This window comes from Atheta coriaria, unplaced genomic scaffold, assembly GCF_025399875.1.
Source record: "Atheta coriaria isolate IRGN ID8LTWV9N9 unplaced genomic scaffold, Caltech_Dcor_3.1 hic_scaffold_4_pilon, whole genome shotgun sequence".
In the NCBI taxonomy this organism is placed as follows: domain Eukaryota; kingdom Metazoa; phylum Arthropoda; class Insecta; order Coleoptera; family Staphylinidae; genus Dalotia; species Dalotia coriaria.
The window spans coordinates 9,028,101-9,049,662 of NW_027045446.1; the positions used below are offsets into that span (position 1 = coordinate 9,028,101).

Genomic DNA, 21,562 nt, shown 5'->3' on the forward strand with positions numbered 1-21,562 from the left:
ATGAATTCTGTACCTAGAAATATTGATGGCTAACAGAATGACTTTGTAACACCAAATGGATGCCTCTTCGCGTTCTAGTCATTGCTTATAAAGAAAAAACGATATTTCAATGTTAAACTACATATTTTTATCTATTCTGCGCATCAAGCAATGAATATTAGTTCACATTTCAGTCGATAGATGTCTCTAGCTGTCCATATATGAAAATTTATTAATTTTTTACATTCAACAATTCTACACAGCACAACAATCAACATACTTCATGATAACAGCATACAAAACACAACACTTAACTGAATACAATATGAATTCTTAATATTCAATGCCAAACAAAAAATAACGTTGCTAGTTTAAAGATAAAATGTCCGCATTTTTATTTATTCACAAACACATTACCCAACCGACCTATAATCTAATCTAAATAGTAACGATGTGAATAATGATGTGCAAAAATTTGAATTGGTACTTCGCAAATAATACAAAGCACGTCGATAATGATACAATACAGATAATAATAAAACAACATCATATGACCTGAATTCGTAAATACTTAAATAATCGTCAATTGTCGGTTATTTCAAACGTTGAAACGTTGTACTTGTGACTTGATCATACCGCCATAAAATTATCTATAATCGTTTTCTGCTTACATAATGTCTTTAATATAACATTTGATGATCCATAACTGCGTATAAAACTTTCATTCGACGTCAATCGCAACGAAAAGTTATAAAATGATATTAATTCTAGTGTTTGTTTTAATAGTGCTACTTGTAATCTATACAATTGTTTTAAATCGGAATAGACCAGCCAATTTTCCGCCAGGTTAGATAAAGTCTACTTTAATTAAGTAACAAATTAAAATTAATGTTTTTGGTGTGATAGGTCCTCCGAGACTTCCAATTGTTGGTAGTTATCTGCATATTTTATTCGCGGACTACAAATATTCTCATCTTGCGTTGCTTAAGCTTGCAAAACACTACAATACAAAGGTTTTGGGGTTTTATTTGGGTGATACTCCAGCCATTTCAACTTTTGACTGGGATTTAACTAAAGAATGTTTTGTTAAGAATGAATTTAATGGTAAAGGATTCGGTATTTTGAGTTCAGCTCGTGGACAAGGAAAAGCGCAAGGTAAAACTATTAATTTAACAATAAAATAAATTATTTGCTTATTATTATTGTATTTCTAGGGATATTTTTTGTCGAGGGACAATTTTGGATCGATCAACGTCGTTTTTCACTGAGTACTTTACGAGATTTTGGTTTTGGAAGACGTTTGCAATGTTTTGAAGAAGTTGTCGGTCAACAAGTGAAAGAATTAGTTGATTTACTACAAAACAAACCGATTGAAAGTGATAGTGTATGTATAAATATATCCTAACCTAATTTTCCTAATTTTTACAACATAACCAAACTTAATATCTTTTATTATTAGGATGTGCATCGAAATATTGGAGAAGTTCTTGTCCCTGATATATTTTTCGGGTATTTTATGAATTGTATGTGGTATATATTGTCTGGTAGTTTCCATGATCAACACGATTTGCGCGATTTGTGTCGTTCAGCGATGGGATTTCAAAGATGCACTGATGCACTTGGTGGGCTGATAACCTTAGCTCCATGGGTGAGACATATTGCACCGAAATTATCTGGGTATCAAGCTGCAGTTGATGATAACTACGACATGTATTTGTATTGCAAAGTAATAATAATTATTTATTTACTAAAAATACATTTTTATGATTTGTTAATTTTATATTTTTTAGAAATTTGTAGATGAGCACTTGGAAACCTATGCAGAAGAACACATGCGTGATTTTATCGATGTTTATATATCAAAAATCAAAGAACATGAAGAAGGTTTTCATGGTAAATATTAATAAAATATTGTGTAAAACGTATTAAAACTTATATTTTTAGTGGAACAATTAATATTTATGGTGTTAGACTACATGTTTCCTGCTGGTGTGGCAATGGGACATTCAGTAAACTTTGTTTTTGGTTATTTGGTAAATTATCCTGAAATTCAACAGAAAATGCAACAACAAATTGATGAAGTTGTTGGACAATCACGGATGCCTAATCTAAATGATAGAATGAAGTAAGAAATCCATTAATTAAACTTAAAATTAACGAAATTCTTATGTTTTTCTAATATTTTTAGTTTACCATATGTTGACGCAGTTATCAAAGAAACTTTGCGAATAGAACCTGCAAATCCTATAAGTTTAGGACGTGTGTGTACTGATGATACAACACTTGGAGGTTATGACATTCCAAAAGTATGTAAATCATAATTTATTATTTATTATTTCAAATTTTATTAAAAATAATATTTCCAGGGGACATTTGTGGTTCCAAATGTGTGGCACGCTCATAACGATCCAAAAGTTTGGGGTGATCCTGAAAATTTCCGCCCGGAACGTTGGTTGACCGAAGAAGGACGTTTAATTAAACAAGATAAAACCATGGGTTTCGGTGGTGGTAAGTTAATAACCCAACAAAAACAATAAAATAATTAATTAAAAATTAAACAAGGTTATGACACTATATGCAACTTTTTATACGTATTTTGTATTTTGTGTTGCCTAATCACGTCTGACTTAATTTTTCTTCATTTTGATTTATCTTGTTGTTTATTTATTACACTCAATAATTATGTTATTGTTTACAGGAAGAAGAATATGCGCTGGTGAAACGTTCGCCAGACAAACAATGTTTCTCTTTATCTCGTCTCTATTGCAACATTATTCATTCGGTCCATGTGACAACGAACCGCGCGTTGATTTAACCGACATTATCCCAGGAATCAATATGAGTTTACAAAATTACTGGATTAAAGCTACACCAAGAAATTAAACACAAAAATATTAATTAAACGTAATAATAATCAACCACAACAATGTTACAATGTTTATATTTGTAATGATTACTTAAAAATCCTATAAACCTTTGAGACATGTCCAAAAATTATAACAAGAGTAAACCATATCTGCATTTATTAAACTAGTCGAATAATATTTACAACGTTAATCAGTATTTGTTTAATTTTGTTAATATAGGTCGGCGCGCATATAACTCACTCATCAATTTTATAAACTTTTCATTGTGATATCGACTTGCATTTGTGTTCAGCGATAAATCCCATTGCATTGCAATATATATATAAATATAAATCCTTTGCGGGGCGAAAGTGGTTTGTGTTTTCGATTATCACTTCTCTTGAGGTTCGTCTTTACACTTGCATTCATACTTGCAATTTCAACAGATCAACATGTTGGCTGTGCCTGTACTCTTCGTGGTTGTTGTAGTGTTGGTTGCAGTTTTATTTCTTAGAGAATTCGGCAAGAAACCAGCGAATTTTCCGCCAGGTATTAATCAAAAATTATTCTTTTATTGTTTATTTATTGTTTGATATTGAAGGACCTCCTAAACTTCCATTATGGTTTGGTTATTGGACAATATTAAAAGAAAACTTTTTCTATCCGCACATTGGGTTGGTTAAACTGACAAAAAAATACAAAACTAAATTATTAGGTTTTTATCTTGGTGATACTGCAGTTGTGACAACGCATGATTATGATTTAATCAAAGAAATTTTGTGGAGAGATGAATTTGCAGCCAGAGCTGAAAATGTTATTGTTGAAAATCGTGGAAATGGAAAATACGTTGGTAAATTAATAAAATTATATTTAAAATATCAAAATAAAAAGAATAAAATGTATTTAGGTATATTTTTCACTGGTGGAGCATCTTGGAAAGACCAGCGTTGGTTTTCTCTGCGTTTTATGCGAGATTACGGCTTTGGGAGACGTGATCAAAGCATGGAACAAACAGCAGCTGATGAAGTGCGTGGTTTAATACAATTTTTCACCAGTAAACCAAAACCTGAAGATTCTGTAAGCTTTAAAACTTTTTAATTAATTTTTTGACTTTTTACTTTATTTTTTATTATTTTATATTAGGATATTTGTACGACAACCGGTATAGTCAAAATGCCCGATACAATTTACGCCCCTGCTGTAAATTGCATTCAACACACACTTTCCAGCCGCCATTATGATAATTACCGTGAATTACGAGAAATTGGCCGAGCTGCGACAAATTTCTTGAAATGCATTGATTCGACCGGTAACGCCATCTGTATCACACCATGGTTACGATTTTTTGCTCCAAAATACTTCGGTTGGACTTCCAGTTTTAAAGATAGTGCTGTAATCACTAAATTCGCCAAGAAAATCATCGAAGAACGCAAATTAATTCATCAGGAAGACGTTGTTGATAATTTCATTGATGTTTATCTAAATGAGATGAAATATTTGAAAAATAATAACAAGAGTGAAACATCTTTCAATGGTAATTATTAAATTTTAACTAAAATGTATTTATTTTTGATTATTTTTTATTCTGTAGAGGACCAGATGATTTATACAATCGCTGATTACACTTTCCCTGCACCGGTTGGAATTGGCCATACGCTCAACATCATCTTCGCATACCTGCTGCATCAACCTGATATTCAGGTGAAAGCGCAAGAAGAAATCGATCGTGTCGTGGGTAGAGGACGTCTGCCAACATTGGATGATCGCAAAGAGTAAAAATTTCAATTTTTTTAAAATTTTTTAAAATTAAACTTACATAACCTATATTTACACATCGGCCATTTTGTTTTGTTTAGCATGCCATATACAGAAGCATTACTTCGTGAAGGCTTGCGAAAAGACCCGATTGTTCCTTTGTGCATCACAAGAAGATGTACAGTTGACACCTATTTAGGAGGATATTTCATCCCGAAGGGAACAGTAATCTTCCCGAATCTCTGGGGGACACATAACGATCCCAATCTGTGGGATAAACCGGAAGTGTTTAATCCAATGAGATTCTTGGATGAAGATGGGAATTTATTGAAGAAAGATATGACGTTGGGATTTGGTGCTGGTGAGTACACAATACCACAACATAACCTCAATTGTAAAAATAGTGAAATATTGAAGTATTGACATTTATGCATTGATTAAATCAAATTTATGACATGTTAGTGAACCTGAGGGTCATCCGGGTTGAACAACATATTATCAATCACATACGTGTCCTCATTACTGCTTGATTAATGACTGTTGATTAATTAAATAACTATTTTTTGCATTTTACAGGCAAACGCTTGTGTGCTGGTGAGACCTTTGCACGCAACACAATGTTCATCTTCGTTTCTGGAATCCTACAGAATTTCACGCTTGCTGTGCCTGCAGGACACAAAAAACCTGACTTTTCAAAGTTTATCAATGGAATCACCATCAGTCTGCCTGATTATTACCTGCAGATGATTCCTAGGCCTTAAATATTCATTTTATTACCTAAAACTAACATAAAAATGAATAAAAGTAGTATTTTTATATTTTTTATACAAATATAATCATTTCGTATGTAATTTTACATGTTTTTATTAAAGTAAATACAAAATAAAGGTGTAAAACTCGAAAAATAATTTCTAGCGATGTTCAGTCCTTAAATTACATCAAAACTATCATATTTTTAAGGTTAAGTATAAAAATAACTAACACTATGATTGTACTTGCATTACATAAGTAATTTTCGTAAGATACAGGCAGAAACAATGAATAAATAGGCGCAAGAGTTCAGGAAGTACATTTGTGGCACTGAAATTGATTCCATTCGGTTTGAAATGTAAAAACTATGATTTCACATGATTTTATTCATGATTTTAGATTTAGACTAACACTACGTTTAAATATTTATGACTATGACTCATTTTCATATGGTTTTTTTCTTTCTTTCCTCTTTAATATAATTAATGTTTAACTCGTTGTTCGTGAACTCTTGATCCTGCGTAGACATTATCTCTGCCCAAATTAAAAGACAAAATCTTCGAAACAATGTGTAAATCATCATTCTGCCTCACATTTCTTGTGATACCAGAATGATACAGTAGGGTATTCAATTGTTGGTTGACATTTTGTGGTTGGTAAACGTTTTTGTTGACTAAACCAGGCGCAGTTTGGAATTGTTCACTGTTTGAGCGGAAGAAACGCGATGGTGGTTCAAGTGACTGCTGAATACTGAAACTTTGCGCTTGATTGTTGAAGTTTTGATTTGTGTTTTGGTTGAAATTGTTATTAAAACCAAAATTGGCAGTGTTGGATTCTTGACGGAAGACTCGTGTGCCTTGTCGTACATTATTAAAGTTATTATTATTATTATTAGGGAAAGATTGGAATGAATTAGGGAAAAACTGTTGTTGTTGGTTGAGTAGAGTTGGTTGCCTAAAGTTAAAGTTATTATTCAGGTTGAGATTAGGGTTAGGAGACTGATGGAAATCAATCGCATTCCTCACAGGTAATATTTGAGCGTTTAACGGGAGTTTACCAGATTGTAAATCCCCTGGAGACAATGATAACGACGATTGTAAAGACACAACTGTATTCTGGAACTTATTAAATTTAGAGTTTTGATTTGTATTACCATTTAAGTTATTAAAATTGTTATTGAAAGTGTTTTTGAAGTTTCCATTGAAATTATTACCATTTTGATTGAGGTTAGAGTTAACATTATTAAGGTTATTAAAATTATTATTAAAACGAAGTTGGTTTTGATTCTGATTCAAATTCTGGTTAAAAAGAGGACTTGGTGTAGTCAAAGGTAACTCTTGGAAGAATTTTGGAGGAGATGGTGGTAAACTATTACTAACACCATTCAAACTCAAAGGATTAGGTGTAGATTGAATATTTCCCCCTCCATTAAAATTAGTTATAGTCGGATTAATCTCCCTAGCCTTCTGGAAGGTATTAAAACTATTACTGCTCGTCGTAGTAAAAAAGACAGGCCTCTCAGTAGTGCTATGAACACTATTCAAAATCGGTAAAAATGGCCGATCGTTCTGATTTAACCTCGCTTGTTCCTCCAATAACCTCTGATGTTGTAACTGTTGATCTTGAATAATCCTTTGTTGTCTTACAAGATATTCCTGTTGTTGTTTTTGTTGTTCTTGCAAAGTCTTCAATTGAAACTCCAATGATTTTTGTTTTGCTTCTGCTTCAAGTTGTCTTCGATATTCTTCACGTTTGATCTCTTCCTGCCTCAATACTTCTTGTCTCTGCTTGTCAGCAACTTCAGAAACACTCACAGCACTCTGTCCGGCTTGTTTGAAAATCGGTTCGACTTTATTTGGCAATCCACGCTCGTCCTGATGCACTGTGAAAGCTGCGACAAGCGGTGCTGAAAAAAATTGCACATCTTCAACTTTAGCTTCACTTTCTTCTGTTGTTGGAGTCGGTCTAGGCGTTGTGGTCGAACCTGTTTCGTATTTCGGTGTAATGGACACAGATTTAACTCCGGGTGTGAATGATTTATCATTTACGGTAACTGCGTTCAGATTGAGGTTATTGACGGGTTTCGGTGAGCTTCGTATGAAATTATTCTTGTTTGTCTCATCATGGAATGAACTCGAAGCACTTAGACTTAATGCTTCATTAGTTTCTTCGTTATTCTCGTTAAGAACGGAGATAATTGGTCTGTGTTGAACTCCGTCGGATTTTTGAATGATTACGATTGGTTTTTCAGTTTTTTCTTCTTCTTGTTGATCAGAATCTTCATTTTTGGATGTTTCTGTTGTAGATTTAACTGGTTCTTCACTGTTGTCATTCGCAAGGAAAGAAATTGCTGATGCAGAAGCTTTTTCTATGATACGTTCTGGAGTTTTGGCTGTGGTGGAAAAAAATATCGTTTTTGACGAGATATCATCATCGTCCTTCTGAACTTCTTCGTTTTCTAACTCTGTTAAGGCTCGTAATAATGCTTTTCGAAGATTTATCGAGTCCAGACTGTTTGCGGTTGTACTGGCGAATGATTCTGATATGTCATTATCAATATCATTCTTCGCAGTTGCAGGAGTAGTGATTAAAAGTGCTCCGAGGACAAAAAACACCTGAAACAATATTTAAAATTATATAAAAATGAATTGTAAAATGTGTTAGTAAGCGCATAACTCAACAACGCCTACACCAATTTAGCCAATTCTTTTTTTAAATGTTTGTTAAAGTCCAAGGATGTTTTTTACGGCGAGAAAAATTAGAATAATTGCCTGGAAAACCCAAAAGACCGCCCTTTTCTATAGGATAAAACTTGGTATTGAGAATTAATCATAGTTATAGTTAAATAGTTGAATCCGAGATGGCGCGCTGAAGTGCATTATTAGCTATTTTTTATATAATTAATTTCTTTAAAATAAAATTGCGAATCTTATTGATAGAATTAACACTATGTCTAGAACAAAAGAGTAAAAACGAATTACATTTTTATTAAACACTACCGGGACGAAGTCGCGGGCAAAAAGTTTTTAATGATATTAAAAACATATTGTATATTACATGTGAAAACAGAAGCTAAAGGTGTTTATAAACAATTATAAACAATTACAATGCATTTTCTTCAATTTCACGCGAGTGGTGAAACAATTCTCACTTGTTGATTAAATTACGACGATATTAAGTTGCCTACGTATTGATATCTTAATCTTGGGAATTTTTTGCTCGCGCTGAAAATGTCATTGTTTCTTGCTTTTCTATGAATGGCTGATTGAGATGTCTAATCGATGAATACACAATGAATCAACAAAAACAATGAACTTAACTTTTAACGCAATATTTCCAGGAAGGAGACAATGTTAAGGTTGAATTTATATACAGTTTGGTTAGTAAATTGTTTCAATTTTCAAAAATCAAAAAAAAATTTTAAAAATTGTAATTTAGTTTTAAGGTTATGACTTTTGACACTGTGCGCATGCTCAATATAATTTTTGACACCCAATTCACTATTTTTAAACCAAAATTTTATTAATTTCATATAAAAAACGCAGAAAAAATGAAATTTACACACTGTATACATTTGAATAAAAAAATTAGCGTTATTGAGATGAAGAGATATTAGACATAAACGGATATGATAATAACGCGCGCACACAATGCGAAGAAATGTGGAAAAGAACTCTCGTGACCCGAAGAGTGAAAGCTACTCATTCTGTGGTCCTCCGGAGGCTTATTCCATGTACTCGTCTGCGTATGCAAGACGCACAACGTATTTGTCTATTCCGAAGACAAGTTTAGTTGTTTCATGTTAATACGAGGACCTAGACCCGATTGCAATGAAGAATTTAATCATCAAACGCATCAATAACTCAAAAATAAGGTTATGATTGCTTTCTGAAATCAAACTCATCTGCTTGTTAGCATGGAGCATGGAAATGAGAAAATCTCGAGTTTAACTTTGGGTTGGGCTTTGAAATCTAATTAGAAACATGATTTATATTCATGTTAATTGTTGAACCTTTGAGAACACCACCAACACATAAATTTTACATAAATCAATATTAATTAATCATTCGGGGATTCTCATTGTGTGTTGTGGAAAATAAAAAACATAACCTGTTCGTAAGCACTTAAATTTCGTTGATTTGTTTGACTTGCAGCAGATTTTCTTCAGTCGCTGGAGTGATTAAGATGAACGTGCATCCTGAAGCGGCGAGCGTGCAGGCCGTGAACGTGAAATCGGACGGAAATGAAAAACCTCGCGAAGAATGCCAAGATTGATGATAACCGCGCGGCGCAGCCATTAAACATATTAAACTATTATCGCTATTACGTGGTCGATTCGCTTGGAAAATCTATAATAATAGCAAGACACGAAGAAAGACCACTTTATACGCTTAACGCTCATCAGCTCAACAACTTAGAAGAGATGAAATTATCGTTTTTCAAAGCTTTACGAAATTAATTTTTTTGCATCATTTGGATGGTTTAATTGACATTTCGACAGTTTTCCATTTCGAAATGCAAGTGTTATGTGTTTGGGAAGGTAGTAAATGTAATTAGTCATGAAATTTTATTGTTTTCTCATAATTACAGCTCACGCATTTTTGACAGACGAAAATTAAGTTTCTCTTTACGTTTAGCTAAAATGGAGGCTGGTGTTTTGATTTGCATTGAAAAATTACTGGAATTATGTAATATGTCATCATAATTCATCATTAATCATCACCAAATACTTAAATTTGTTTTTATATAACTTTTTTAGTTAATGTGATTTTATTTTTGTTGTATAGATGGCGCTGGCAGTCAAAATCAGTCAAAATCAAGCGAAATAAATGATGTCAAACGTGATTTTTGACAGAAATAGTTCAAAAATAGTTTTGACAGTGTTTTAAGTTGATTTATGCAGATTTTTTAATATTTTCAGTCATAAAACTAATAAACAATAATTTTTATTTTGTAAACATTCATAAATCAAGCAAATGTTTCGTCTTCCATCTAAATATTTATTACAATTAGAAAAAAAGTAATAAAATAGCAATAAAACTAAAAGTTGTAGGTATGCTTGTAAATAACGCATTAATCCGTAATAAGACTTTAAATCGCATTTCAGCCGGAAAGAAAGAAATTTATCAACATCTGTGCAGCGCAATGTCTCGCAATGTCTTGGGAAAAGCGCAAACCGGACGGAAAGTGAAATCTTTTCCATTTTTTTCCATGATGGCGTTTTGAATTCTGCAAATCTTATTAATTTCTTTATCGTACAACATCTGTCTACCACGCACAGCTAAAAATCTTAAATTCTTAAATTATTCACAGGTATGCATAATCATTGACAATATTTTTGTATCGGAGATTTGTATTTTGAAATGCGATTGCAATTTGTAAATTGTACTTGAACATTTGTTAACCTTTAACTTCTTCATTTCGACTCTCAAGTGCACAAGCGAAGATTTCACACGAGATGGCAAATCGTTGTGACTGAATACCTACAAGTGCGACCGTTAATATTACACTTGAATAAATACGCAGATAGCATTGATGTATACATATTGATGTCGTGTACATGTGCAGAATGCAAAACAAGAAACTCCAGCGGAGAGTTATTCATCATTATGCAGTCGGCAACTTTATTATCTTGATAGAAATCACTTAATTTATTTTGTCATAGGGAAATTTACTAGTAATTTGTAATTAAAACTAAATATTTCGAGTTTGTTAAATTTGTGCAGCTTTTAAAATTTATGTATTGTAGAAAGTGATTTTTTGTAATTATTTTACTTAGTTTTACTTAGTTTGCACGTTAAAAATTATATTTTTGCAATGAAAAGTAGCTTATTTTATTTTCCTTGGTCTAAAATATTTGTATACAAAATTTATCGAAATTGGTTGAGTGGTTTTGCGTGAATGCGACACAAACATACTTTATTAACTCACTTATGCATTTATCATGTTAGGTAGAAGCCCGCATGCGAGTGACAGTTGCTACTGCGCGCTACTCAAAACCTTCGTTGATTGGTGATTGCATTCGGGTGAGAACGCAGTTGATATGTTGACCTTCTAACAGTTAGCATATTATGCCTAATAGTGCGCAACCCAATATACACCAATGTATACCTACAACACCAACAGCAAAAATTCTGTTTTTTTAAATTTTAAATATAAATCTACTGAAATAATTTTTAAAATATATATTTTTATTTTGTTATTTTTGCCAATATATCATGAATATCACCTCCATAAATTCGACTGCAATAACTACAATCACTTTCATCGTTCCTATTTCGAAAACACGCGCATTGATCTTGTTTCAGGCACTATAATTTATATTTTATAAACACACACCGTCGCGCAATAAACGAAACAATGGCTTTTAAATTTTTCCACTTTAAACTGGTTCATAAATCATCATCATCCGCAATACATTTATATATTATACAAAGATTTATTCTCACATTGTTTGGATATAAATAAAAATACGCGCATAAACGTCGAATGAAAATATATACCAACGTTCATTTTACTCTACATTCTCATCACGTATAAATATATTTTTTCAAAAGGTAATTTTAGCGACACAGTCAGATTTTAATTAGTTGTTTTCGGTTTCTAGCGCCTGAGATGTGAACCGAAATCAACGCCACGCACTCACTAATTAATTGATGAATAACCTGTAATTACTTACTTAATAATCCATGAGAAAATTGAAAATTAACATGCAATATGCATACATAACCTCAAAAGTGTAAGCTATTCAAAAATTTGTGTTTTTTTGTTTTTTCAAGCAAAAAGTGGATATTGTGAGAATTAGTAAAAATATCAGTATTAAAATGAAATTAAAACTAAATATTTCCCACGCGTATGTCTGCTGTTGTTGTTTGTGCGTCGTTATTTGCTGATGTTGATGTGTTTTGCTTCACTTTAGTTTAGATACGCCTCACTACCGGTAATTTACACTCACGGTGTTCGCGCACTTACAAATTCATTAGGAAGTAGAGGAAGTCAGTATTCGGTTACTTCTACGAAAGGTAATTATGAACCAACTTGTAGTTTGATTGCTCGCATGAATATGGCTCTCAAAACGTCTCTCAATGCGTCGATTTATTATAAATTACGCTTGAATTCACGTCCGAAATGTGTTAATTTACAAAGTTAGGCATTCAACTCTTAAATTTGTATTTTATTATTTATGTTGATGAAAGTTGATGGAATATGCCTGATAATGAAGATATTAAACAATATTACACTCATTTTTTTATGGCGTCGTTAATAAAAAGTTTAAAGTTTTATGTTTTGGATGAAAATCATGCTGTAAATTACTTTTTGACTTACATTTTCCATTAAATTTAACGAATATTTATTGCTTAGATGTAAAAATTTAATTTTATTACTAATTTTGCTTTGAACTTTGAACATTTGTTTTTAGGCAACCAGTTAACAGCGTGTTTTACATCCTACACGTCAATAAACGAGCATAATACATTTATTGAACGTTAAATTTCTAAACGGGCACTTAAAATCATAATTATATTCATTGTTTTATACGTGTTTCATAAATAGACTTCGATTTGTGCCAAAGTATTTAAGAAGTTGGTGCGTAGTCAAATGCGTCGTAAATTTTGAATTGCAATAGAAATAAATTGGCAGGCGTTGAATGAGTTTGAATTTTCAATAAGAAACTTTCTTTAACAACGACATTTGCACGTTTGGGATCATTAAGTGTTAAATTTCTCATCGACAACACTTAGAAATAATTGTTTTATAAATCTTTTGTTTAAACATATATTAAAATTAGTAAAGAGATAAGTATTTGACTTGCGGACATCCTGGTAATGACAAACTATTTTAAAGCATGTATATTTGGTTGCCTACTAATATTTTAATTTAAGGTAAGATAAACACTTAATAATGATTTGTTTCTAATTGAACCTTTTTAATATTTTTTCTAATAACCCAACTATACTAAGGTAATATATAAAAATAATTATTACTATATTTGTTCATGTTCTATTGAACACCGAAGATCGATTCGTCGCGAGTCATAAACGTCCGACGCGCCGCAGCTCGCAAAGAAATGCAGAAAAAAGAAACGAAACTTCACCCGTTGGTGAAAGTTATAACATAAAATTTAAAACATTGATGCGCTCCCAAACCGACGATAAAACCGGCGTCGGCAGCGCGCAGCAATAAACACACGCGACTTATCCGTTTTCGCGGAGAAGATCTGCACCGACTTCTTCGACGGATTTCTCCAAAGCGTCCAAAGTCAAGTATAAGCCACGCCGCGCCGAGATGAAAACGATCAAAGTGCGCATTGTATGCGTAAAACACCTACCTGTGTGAACAAACACACAAAACAAAAATGTTTAATCAAGAAATAAAAACATAAAATCAAAAATCAGTTCATGTATATAGGCAACTTTCAATACATCTATAGGTTATAGGTATACTCGTACACTAATAAAACTCTCAGAAACAGAAAAAATTCAGCTCCAGGCGAGTCTATTTGTTGAATACATAACAAACTAATACAATCTACGTGAGTATAGTTCAAAATCATAAAAGTTCAGCCTCTGGAGAGCATGTTATTAATTTTCTTACATTACAGTTCGCTGGATGTGTGATACAATCTGAAATTACTTAAATGAGTTGTTAGATGATATCATTCATCATTCATCAGCAGATCAAAGAATACACTGTGTATATTATGCGTTCGTGGGCATACATAAAACTATAATAATAAGGCGGATATCAGCAGGATAATTAAAACTAGTTTAAATTGTTACATGCGCGTGTAAAACGTGATCGCCCGAAAACATCATCACAAAAATTGTAACCATGTAATCCTATATAAGGTATGCAACACAAAAATAGAGTTATATTAGTGTGAAATCAAATTTAATTAATCTTATTTTCACTTTTTGGCTGGATCAACACTCAAGTTTTGAGTGCGTAGTTAAATGCACAGAATTAAGCAAATTAATTACAGTTTCTTCCGCCGTGGGCGCTGTCTTCGTCACGATATTATCTCGTGAATCTTCGCGAATCGTAAGTCTCCAACTACTTCACCTCGAGTATGCGAGTATAAAATACGTGATGCTTCCACTAAGATTATGATACTTATGGTTTTCATGTCATGGCATTCCAACAGCGATAATTTCTCTTATTCTTGCGTTAAATGTTATATTTCGCGTGTATTCGAATATACCGAGTTCAGGAGGCGTGACGTGGCTGCAAATTGTATTTTATACTCAACCCACAACCAACAATAACTAACAGATCACTAACGAAGAAATTATGCACCTGGTGAGTGAGAAATTTCTTCGATATCTGTTCCGCAACGCATTTAATTTTAATAAGTATATAAACGTGCAAATTCCACGCAGAGATCATGTTACCACTTGGTAACTCAAGTCAGAAAACATAAAACTTAACCTCAAATATGTTATAGTTTAATATCGTTATTTTAGAGTTATTTGTTTTGCCTAGATATAAAAATGATAAGGAATGTGGTTAGGAATATGCATGCGTGCAAATGTCAGATAATAGTTTCCTGATTTCTCCTAATTTTAACGCAAACCATCACAGGAGGTTTAATAAAAACAATTTCTCGTGTTTGGTTTTACATTACATAAGGTCTACTTAGGAAAACACGTAAATTTGCTGTAAATTATATTAGATATAAATATTTACGGTGTTACTTAACATAATATATCATTTACGCCATCTAGGAGTCATAAACTAAACTAAACGCAATATAACCTCAAACTTTTTTTGTTAGTTTAGCAATTTTGTATGTTTTTTCTTGAAAACAGTAAATTTTTTACTTTAAAAGTACATAACAAGTTGATTTAAACAATTTAAACGTTTTATATTGATATAAAACGAAAGAATAATTTTATGGTTATAAATTAACGAAATCAGAACTAAAATAACTTTATTCGTTTATGAGATATAACAAATTTAAGTTTTAATGTTTTAAAAAAATGATTTCTGCGTCGATGTAAATGCGTAAATTAATAAATTCCCTAATGATGATTATTAGTGAAGTTGAAGATGAGAAGCCTAATTACGTCGCGTTAATACACCGCATTAAAACATCCATCAATCAATTGTAATTCACGCGTGGTTAATTTTGAAATTACCGCTCAACTTGTACGTTGTACGTCATATAATGCAGATGCACATCAGACAGCTAATTAATAACCAAAAAATAATTAAATTCATTTTTCTGGTTATGTGAGGTTAGATTATACTTTTCTACAATTCAACTGAATATGATGAGAAATGAGAAATTCATGACTAAGAAAATAAAACAATAAAACCTTCGCTTTTTTCTGGTTTAAGCGACATTCAACAGCAATACTTAAAGATTCATTAAGGTGACATAAGTACAAGAACTACACAGGTAGCATCATACAATTCCCAAGGTAGTATGAGTTTTATACTTTGTAATTGATGCGTTTTCGTGAATCTTCTCGGTGCCAGACAAGAAATTAATGTCGAGGTGTCACCAATGTCACTTAAATCCTTTTGACTTATTTTTATGTTACTTAGCATGAGAATACAACACTATAAACTTTCTAATAGAATAGTTTTAATTGAATTAATTTAGTTTTGTGTAACGCTTGAATTTATTTTTTCAATATTAAGCAATCACACAACAATAATTAAATTTGCGTGGGTGTATTATTTGATTTTCTTGCTTTCCATAGTTACTTAAGTTAGTTACGGTTAAAGTTCATGGTATTCGTTGAATAAACACAAAACGCACATCGGAAACTTTCTTTCTTTTTTAAACTCGTTGCGCTGTACTTGTATCTATATTTCTACCGCTGCTAGTTAAGCAGATGTAAAATGTGAGATCGGTAATTAATTCGATCGTGATTAGCTCATTGACTCATCGCGGCTTCTTCACCACAGTATCCACATTATAAATTTTTACGAGTCGCACGAGCGAATGCTACTTGACGCGAGAATCCGAGAATTGAATAAATTTAATGACGTTAATTATATATTCATAGCATAAATTTTAGGTGTGCGCTGTTTATCTTTCGACGCATCTACGCATCTCATATTCACGTTTTGAAGGTGTTGAAATCTGATAATAAGCGTGAAAATCACGCAGTCATCAATTTTACAAATTTATGAGAAAATATTTTTGACATTTTTAATGATTTTTTGATTGTTTTGTTAGGTTTGATCAACTTTCGCGAATAAAGTATCAACAATCGTGACATTGTGACCTTTGTGCACTTGCAGTTTCTTGCTAGCTTTCTGATATGTTTGTATCCGGCTGAAATCTGTTACAAAGTCATTAATTTTGTTGATTTTGCATTAAAAATGTCATTTTATGCACGAATAGTTCACAATGTCACCGCCAGTAGCGCTAGTTGCCCCCAAAAAGGTTAAAACTTCTAAAAAAAGCAAATTAATGATGAATTGTTTGATTTTGATCGATTAACTAAACAACAGTTCAATTGTTTAATAATTGAGGTTAAAAATAAAACAATCTATAATTAAATTTCAATTTTGTCGATTTTGCTTAAAAGAATTACATATTATGCACGAATAGTTCACAATGTCACCGCCATTAGCGCTAGTTGCCCCCAAAAAGGTTAAAACTTCTAAAAACCAAATTAATGATGAATTGTTTTGATTTTCATCGATAAACTAAACAACAGTTCAATTGTTTATTAATTGAGGTTAGAAAACAAAACAATCTCTAATCAAATCTCAAATTCAAACATTTTTAATCTGTGATGCAAATATCTTTGCAATTTTACGCATGACTTACCCTAATTAATCTTAAATTGAGCTCATTTTCTGTTTCTGTTTGCTTGCTTTAAAACAATCATCAACCTACTCGTACAATCCAGTAATCTTTCCAAAACGCGTTGTGTTGAGTAATCCTCACTTGTAGTTGTCAGTCCTAACCTTATTACCTTGTTACAAAACGGACAACAATCGTTTAGTTTTTTTGTTCGTTTTAATGAATTCTCTTGTCTGCAGGCGGGAAAACTTGTTAAGACTCTCGTAACTTACAACAGCCGCACTCTTAAATGCACCAAAAGAACAATACACCTCTAATGGTGCCAAACAATTATTTATAACCTCAAAAACCTAAGAAAAACATTCGAACAAGTGAGTGTATCTATTGTTTTGGCTTAAATATGCAATATTTGTTCATTATTCGTTAAAAAGTGTTTTTAATTAATTTCTTGTATATTTTATCATTTTGTGGAATATTCAAGTTAAAAACAATGAATTAACCTATTTTAACTACTATTTAATGCTTTTATTGTGTGTAACAGTTTAATTTTCATCAAAATAACGCAAAACTCTAAAAATTTGCATAATTTGTGCTTAAAATGTAAGATTTGCATCATTTTACATTAACTAAACTTGAGATATACTTAATTAATAATTATGTAATACATAAGTAATGCAGCAGCCATTCCAATTTCATCGCAATTGAAATTTAAATTTAACTTAAACTTTTACCAATGAAAAGTAGAAGCAGAAATAAATTGAAATTCAGATAAGCACTCCTCGCTTAGTGCTATGTAACTCACACTCATCGAATTAGCATCATTAGTGCCAGTCTGAGCGCAATCTGCAATTGATTGAAAAATGGCGGAGCATGCAGTTGCGCATTAGTAACACTAATAAATGTAAGTGTTAAGTGTTTAGGTGATAGAAGTTGTAATTCGATTAAATAACACTCGTGAAATTGCAATTTACGTTAACAATATTTTCTGATTGCGAACGAGAGTGACAATATGAAGTTCTAGAAAATGGAAAATGTTTTCGCTCTTCGCTGTGTCAATGACGCGCACAGTGCACTCAACTCGTCAATCTTCATTCAGTCGTAAACGTACTTAAGTCCGTATGAGCTGTGACTATCTAGAAATCGAAATCTAAGTCACGTGGCGCGCAATTTCTCATATTTTTTTTTTGCCAATTTGTCAAATTTGCACAACTTCTATATAATATAAAATTTAACGACCGATAAAATTCATTTTGTTGTTAACCCAAATTTAACTTTTTGAATAATAGGCCTATTATGGACTTTTCTTGTAATTTTCTCTTATTCCTATTCGTGTAGGTTAGGTTTTCGTGCATTTTCGTGTTAAACACAGTGATTGCTTGCGCTTGTTCTCACTTTTCAGGTTAAGTATAGAAAAGTGCTTATTTGTATTTTGTAAAGTATATGGTCGTGTTCGTGTTAGCATATATTTGTATTGTGCTAACTGCGTTGAAGACGTTTGAAGCCGTTGACATTCGCGCAATTTCTAATCCGACGTGCGACGTGATGTTCGACATTGAACGGCAATGCGCGCCGGATGAGTGAAATTTTTGTTGATTTTACTGCGTATATTTAATGCAACAATGGCTCAATGGGAAAATCATACGCGCGTGAACTTTAAGATGCTAAGTCATGGTTGGCTGCGTTATAACATTATAAAACATTGTGATAGCTTTGCATAAAGGACATCAAATTAGTAAATGATATTGTATTGTGCAAAAAGTTTTGTGAGTCAATATTGAAAGTTCAACGTATTTTTTAAATTATTTTGTTAAATGTGAGAGCAATTGTATTAAATCTTTTAATAACTCATTAAAAATTAGATTCTCTATTTATACATGTAAAGATATTGTTGATAGCATTATTTTAACAAAAGTTATTAGCAATTAAAGTTGGTTTTAGTAAAAATTTATAAATTTGGGATAAATTAGTCTATAATTTATGATTTAAACTTTTTCTAAATAATATTTTTGCTTATTTACATGAAGAATTAAATATTTTAAAGATTTATGAAAAATTTGTTTAAATATCTCATTTGGGTGCTTAATAAATCAAATTTTTGCATTATTATTTTTGTAGCTGAAACAACTCTAGCACAATAATATTAAATTTATAGTTATTGCTTAATTACCGGAAAATTAACAAAGAAATTTATTGTTTTCATTCATAAGTAAAAACAAAATTAAGTTCTATAAATCAAATAAAAAACTTTTTGTTGTTAGCATAATTTTACAAGAAGTTATAAACAATTAAACAAAAAAACATGAAAATCGCAACACCATGTTTTATAGCTATTAATTTAAAAATTATAAACCAATAAAAAGACAATATTAATATTGCTGCTTGTAAAATTTACTTCGGAACAAATTTATAAGAAATTAATTAATTTAAATTGATTAGTTTTGAAATTAATAATAAATAACTATTACTAGTTCCAGTGTAATACAAAATATAATGAAAATTGATTGAAAATCTAATTATTGAGCGTGAAAGTAAATTATAAGAACTATAATTACACACGTAAAATTCCACAATTGCAAGGAAATCACCAACCAGATTGATAATTAACTAATTTCAACAATTTCAACTTACCACGTTCATGTTTCGCTCCATAGTTATAAACTATTCATTAACTTTCTTTAATTTTGATGTCTTTTCTTCTTCTTAAATTGTCAAATTCAAAGTTTCAATATTTAAATCTTCACTAACACGTTTAATATTTAATTGTTTATATTCACTACATAAACGTTCACATAAGAAGTGTGAAAATATTTCTTTGCGCACATCCAGTAAACGCAACTTTTTTTATTTTTAAATTTAAACAAAAGTTGTTGCAGCACGCGTTACGCGTTTACTTCGCACCGCTTCAGACCCAGATCAGCTCTCGATGAAGGCGCGCGAAGAAGTGAAGAAGGCAGTCGGTCGGCGCGGGAGTCATTGAGTCCTTTGGCGTGGCAAGCAGACGACAAGCCAGCTCAAGAAGAAGACACACACATACATGCACTCCAGTGACGCAGAAATTGCTTTTCGATTTCGTTTACGTTTACATTTTCAGTTCTCGATTTCGATGGCCCACTCTCTACACACAGACGAAAATTTAAATATTTTTTACTTTAGGAAGGGTTAACAATCAAGTTGTAGTGTGATGTGATCACTTTTTATCTCAGGTGTCTCTTGGCGTCTTCCTCATTGACAATTAACATGAGGCGATAATGATAAATTTCAACAAACATTGGACTTGACTGGACTTGACTTGAATGCTTGAGGCGCTTCTCTTAATTCGTAAAATTACTGTGAGTAAGCAGGCAGGCGGCGAAACTTGACGCTTTGACACCGATATATGCGATATGCAATATAAGATATGCGATGCGAAACAAAGAGAAAATAAAATTGGTATGCGTCGGAATTGAATAAAAGTGAAAACGTGCGTTGAGGCACACCCGAAATAAAGGATGCGCGCCGTCAGCTTCGAGTAGAAAACATGGCTAATGCTAAAACTCTACGTGTCAGTATGAAAATAGTGTGATTTATCATTATCACCTGTAACACATCGCAATTAACATTAACATACAATTTTTACGGATTTATTTGATCAGAGAACATTGAGGAACATTAATAAAACAACAAATCGTGTTATATTATAATTTTTTAATGATAATAATATTTTGATTCATCAATTATTGTCATAATTAACCCCAGACAATTAAATTTTATTCAATTAGAGTTTCAATCAACAAGTTCACAAGGATCAAATCCCAGATTGAACAAACTGCAAATTGAACAAACGTGTCATTAATTTTTCGATGTTTTTAAGAAAGTTTACTAATATTCCTAATAATAATAATAGAAACGTTTGAATAAATTGATACACCGCAGGAACACTCCTTCAATGAGTCAAACAGACGTCCATTAAAATTAATTTGAGTTTTTTTGTTATTTAAATTCATTAGCGACTTTTTCTTTTATTGTTTTAAGCAATTAGGAAACAAAATGATAAACACAACAAACACAAATCAAAATTAATCAATTTTTAGTGAAATTTATGTTTTTGAGGTTATTTTTGTTATTTGAGATGGAAATGTAGTATTTTTGAAGGAAAAAGTGGTTTATTGGGGCAAATATATATTGAATTTGTAACATTTAAAACTTTTGTGTTGAGTGGTAAGATTTGCTACGAGTGTTGAGTACTTGTATGTACCTTTCAATCGTGTACCAGAAGCAGAGTCACGTTTTAAACGTTTTCGTGTTCGTTGCGATTCCGTTTCAACGCAATAAATTCCAATTAGATAGTGTTGGCATTCCAAGAAATTCACGAATTTGTTTTTATTGCCTATTTTATCAGTGAGTATTGATTTGATAAAAATATTTTGAAATCTATGTCAAAATACACCAAAAATACAAATAAAAATCAAAGAAAGTCATAAAAATA

At 31.7% G+C, this 21,562-nt stretch overlaps 2 protein-coding genes and 1 long non-coding RNA gene across 4 annotated transcripts; 2 read left to right on the top strand and 1 right to left on the bottom strand.

Moving 5' to 3' along the window:
* Positions 1-408: 408 nt before the first annotated feature.
* Positions 409-5,488, top strand: LOC135790883 (uncharacterized). Its single transcript, XM_065301169.1, has 16 exons — positions 409-825; positions 886-1,134; positions 1,194-1,363; positions 1,439-1,705; positions 1,770-1,872; positions 1,924-2,104; positions 2,168-2,285; positions 2,346-2,487; positions 2,678-2,860; positions 3,231-3,374; positions 3,427-3,675; positions 3,733-3,902; positions 3,969-4,359; positions 4,417-4,597; positions 4,682-4,941; positions 5,157-5,488. The coding sequence occupies exons 1-16, from the start codon at positions 735-737 to the stop codon at positions 5,339-5,341; spliced, it is 3,084 nt and encodes a 1,027-aa protein (XP_065157241.1). The 5' UTR covers positions 409-734; the 3' UTR covers positions 5,342-5,488.
* On the bottom strand, positions 5,308-20,045 carry LOC135790632 (putative mediator of RNA polymerase II transcription subunit 26). The gene is made up of 2 exons (XM_065300907.1): positions 19,726-20,045; positions 5,308-7,945 (listed from the first exon to the last, which is right to left on the bottom strand). Exons 1-2 carry the CDS (start codon positions 19,744-19,746, stop codon positions 5,813-5,815), a joined length of 2,154 nt encoding a protein of 717 aa, XP_065156979.1. The 5' UTR covers positions 19,747-20,045; the 3' UTR covers positions 5,308-5,812.
* LOC135791036 (uncharacterized) lies at positions 10,204-10,866 on the top strand. Of its 2 annotated transcripts, none has more exons than XR_010547902.1 (2): positions 10,204-10,383; positions 10,438-10,866. It is a non-coding gene; the product is annotated as an uncharacterized lncRNA (long non-coding RNA). The 2 variants fall into 2 exon arrangements; XR_010547901.1 differs by having other exon boundaries at positions 10,204-10,379.
* Positions 20,046-21,562: the final 1,517 nt, after the last annotated feature.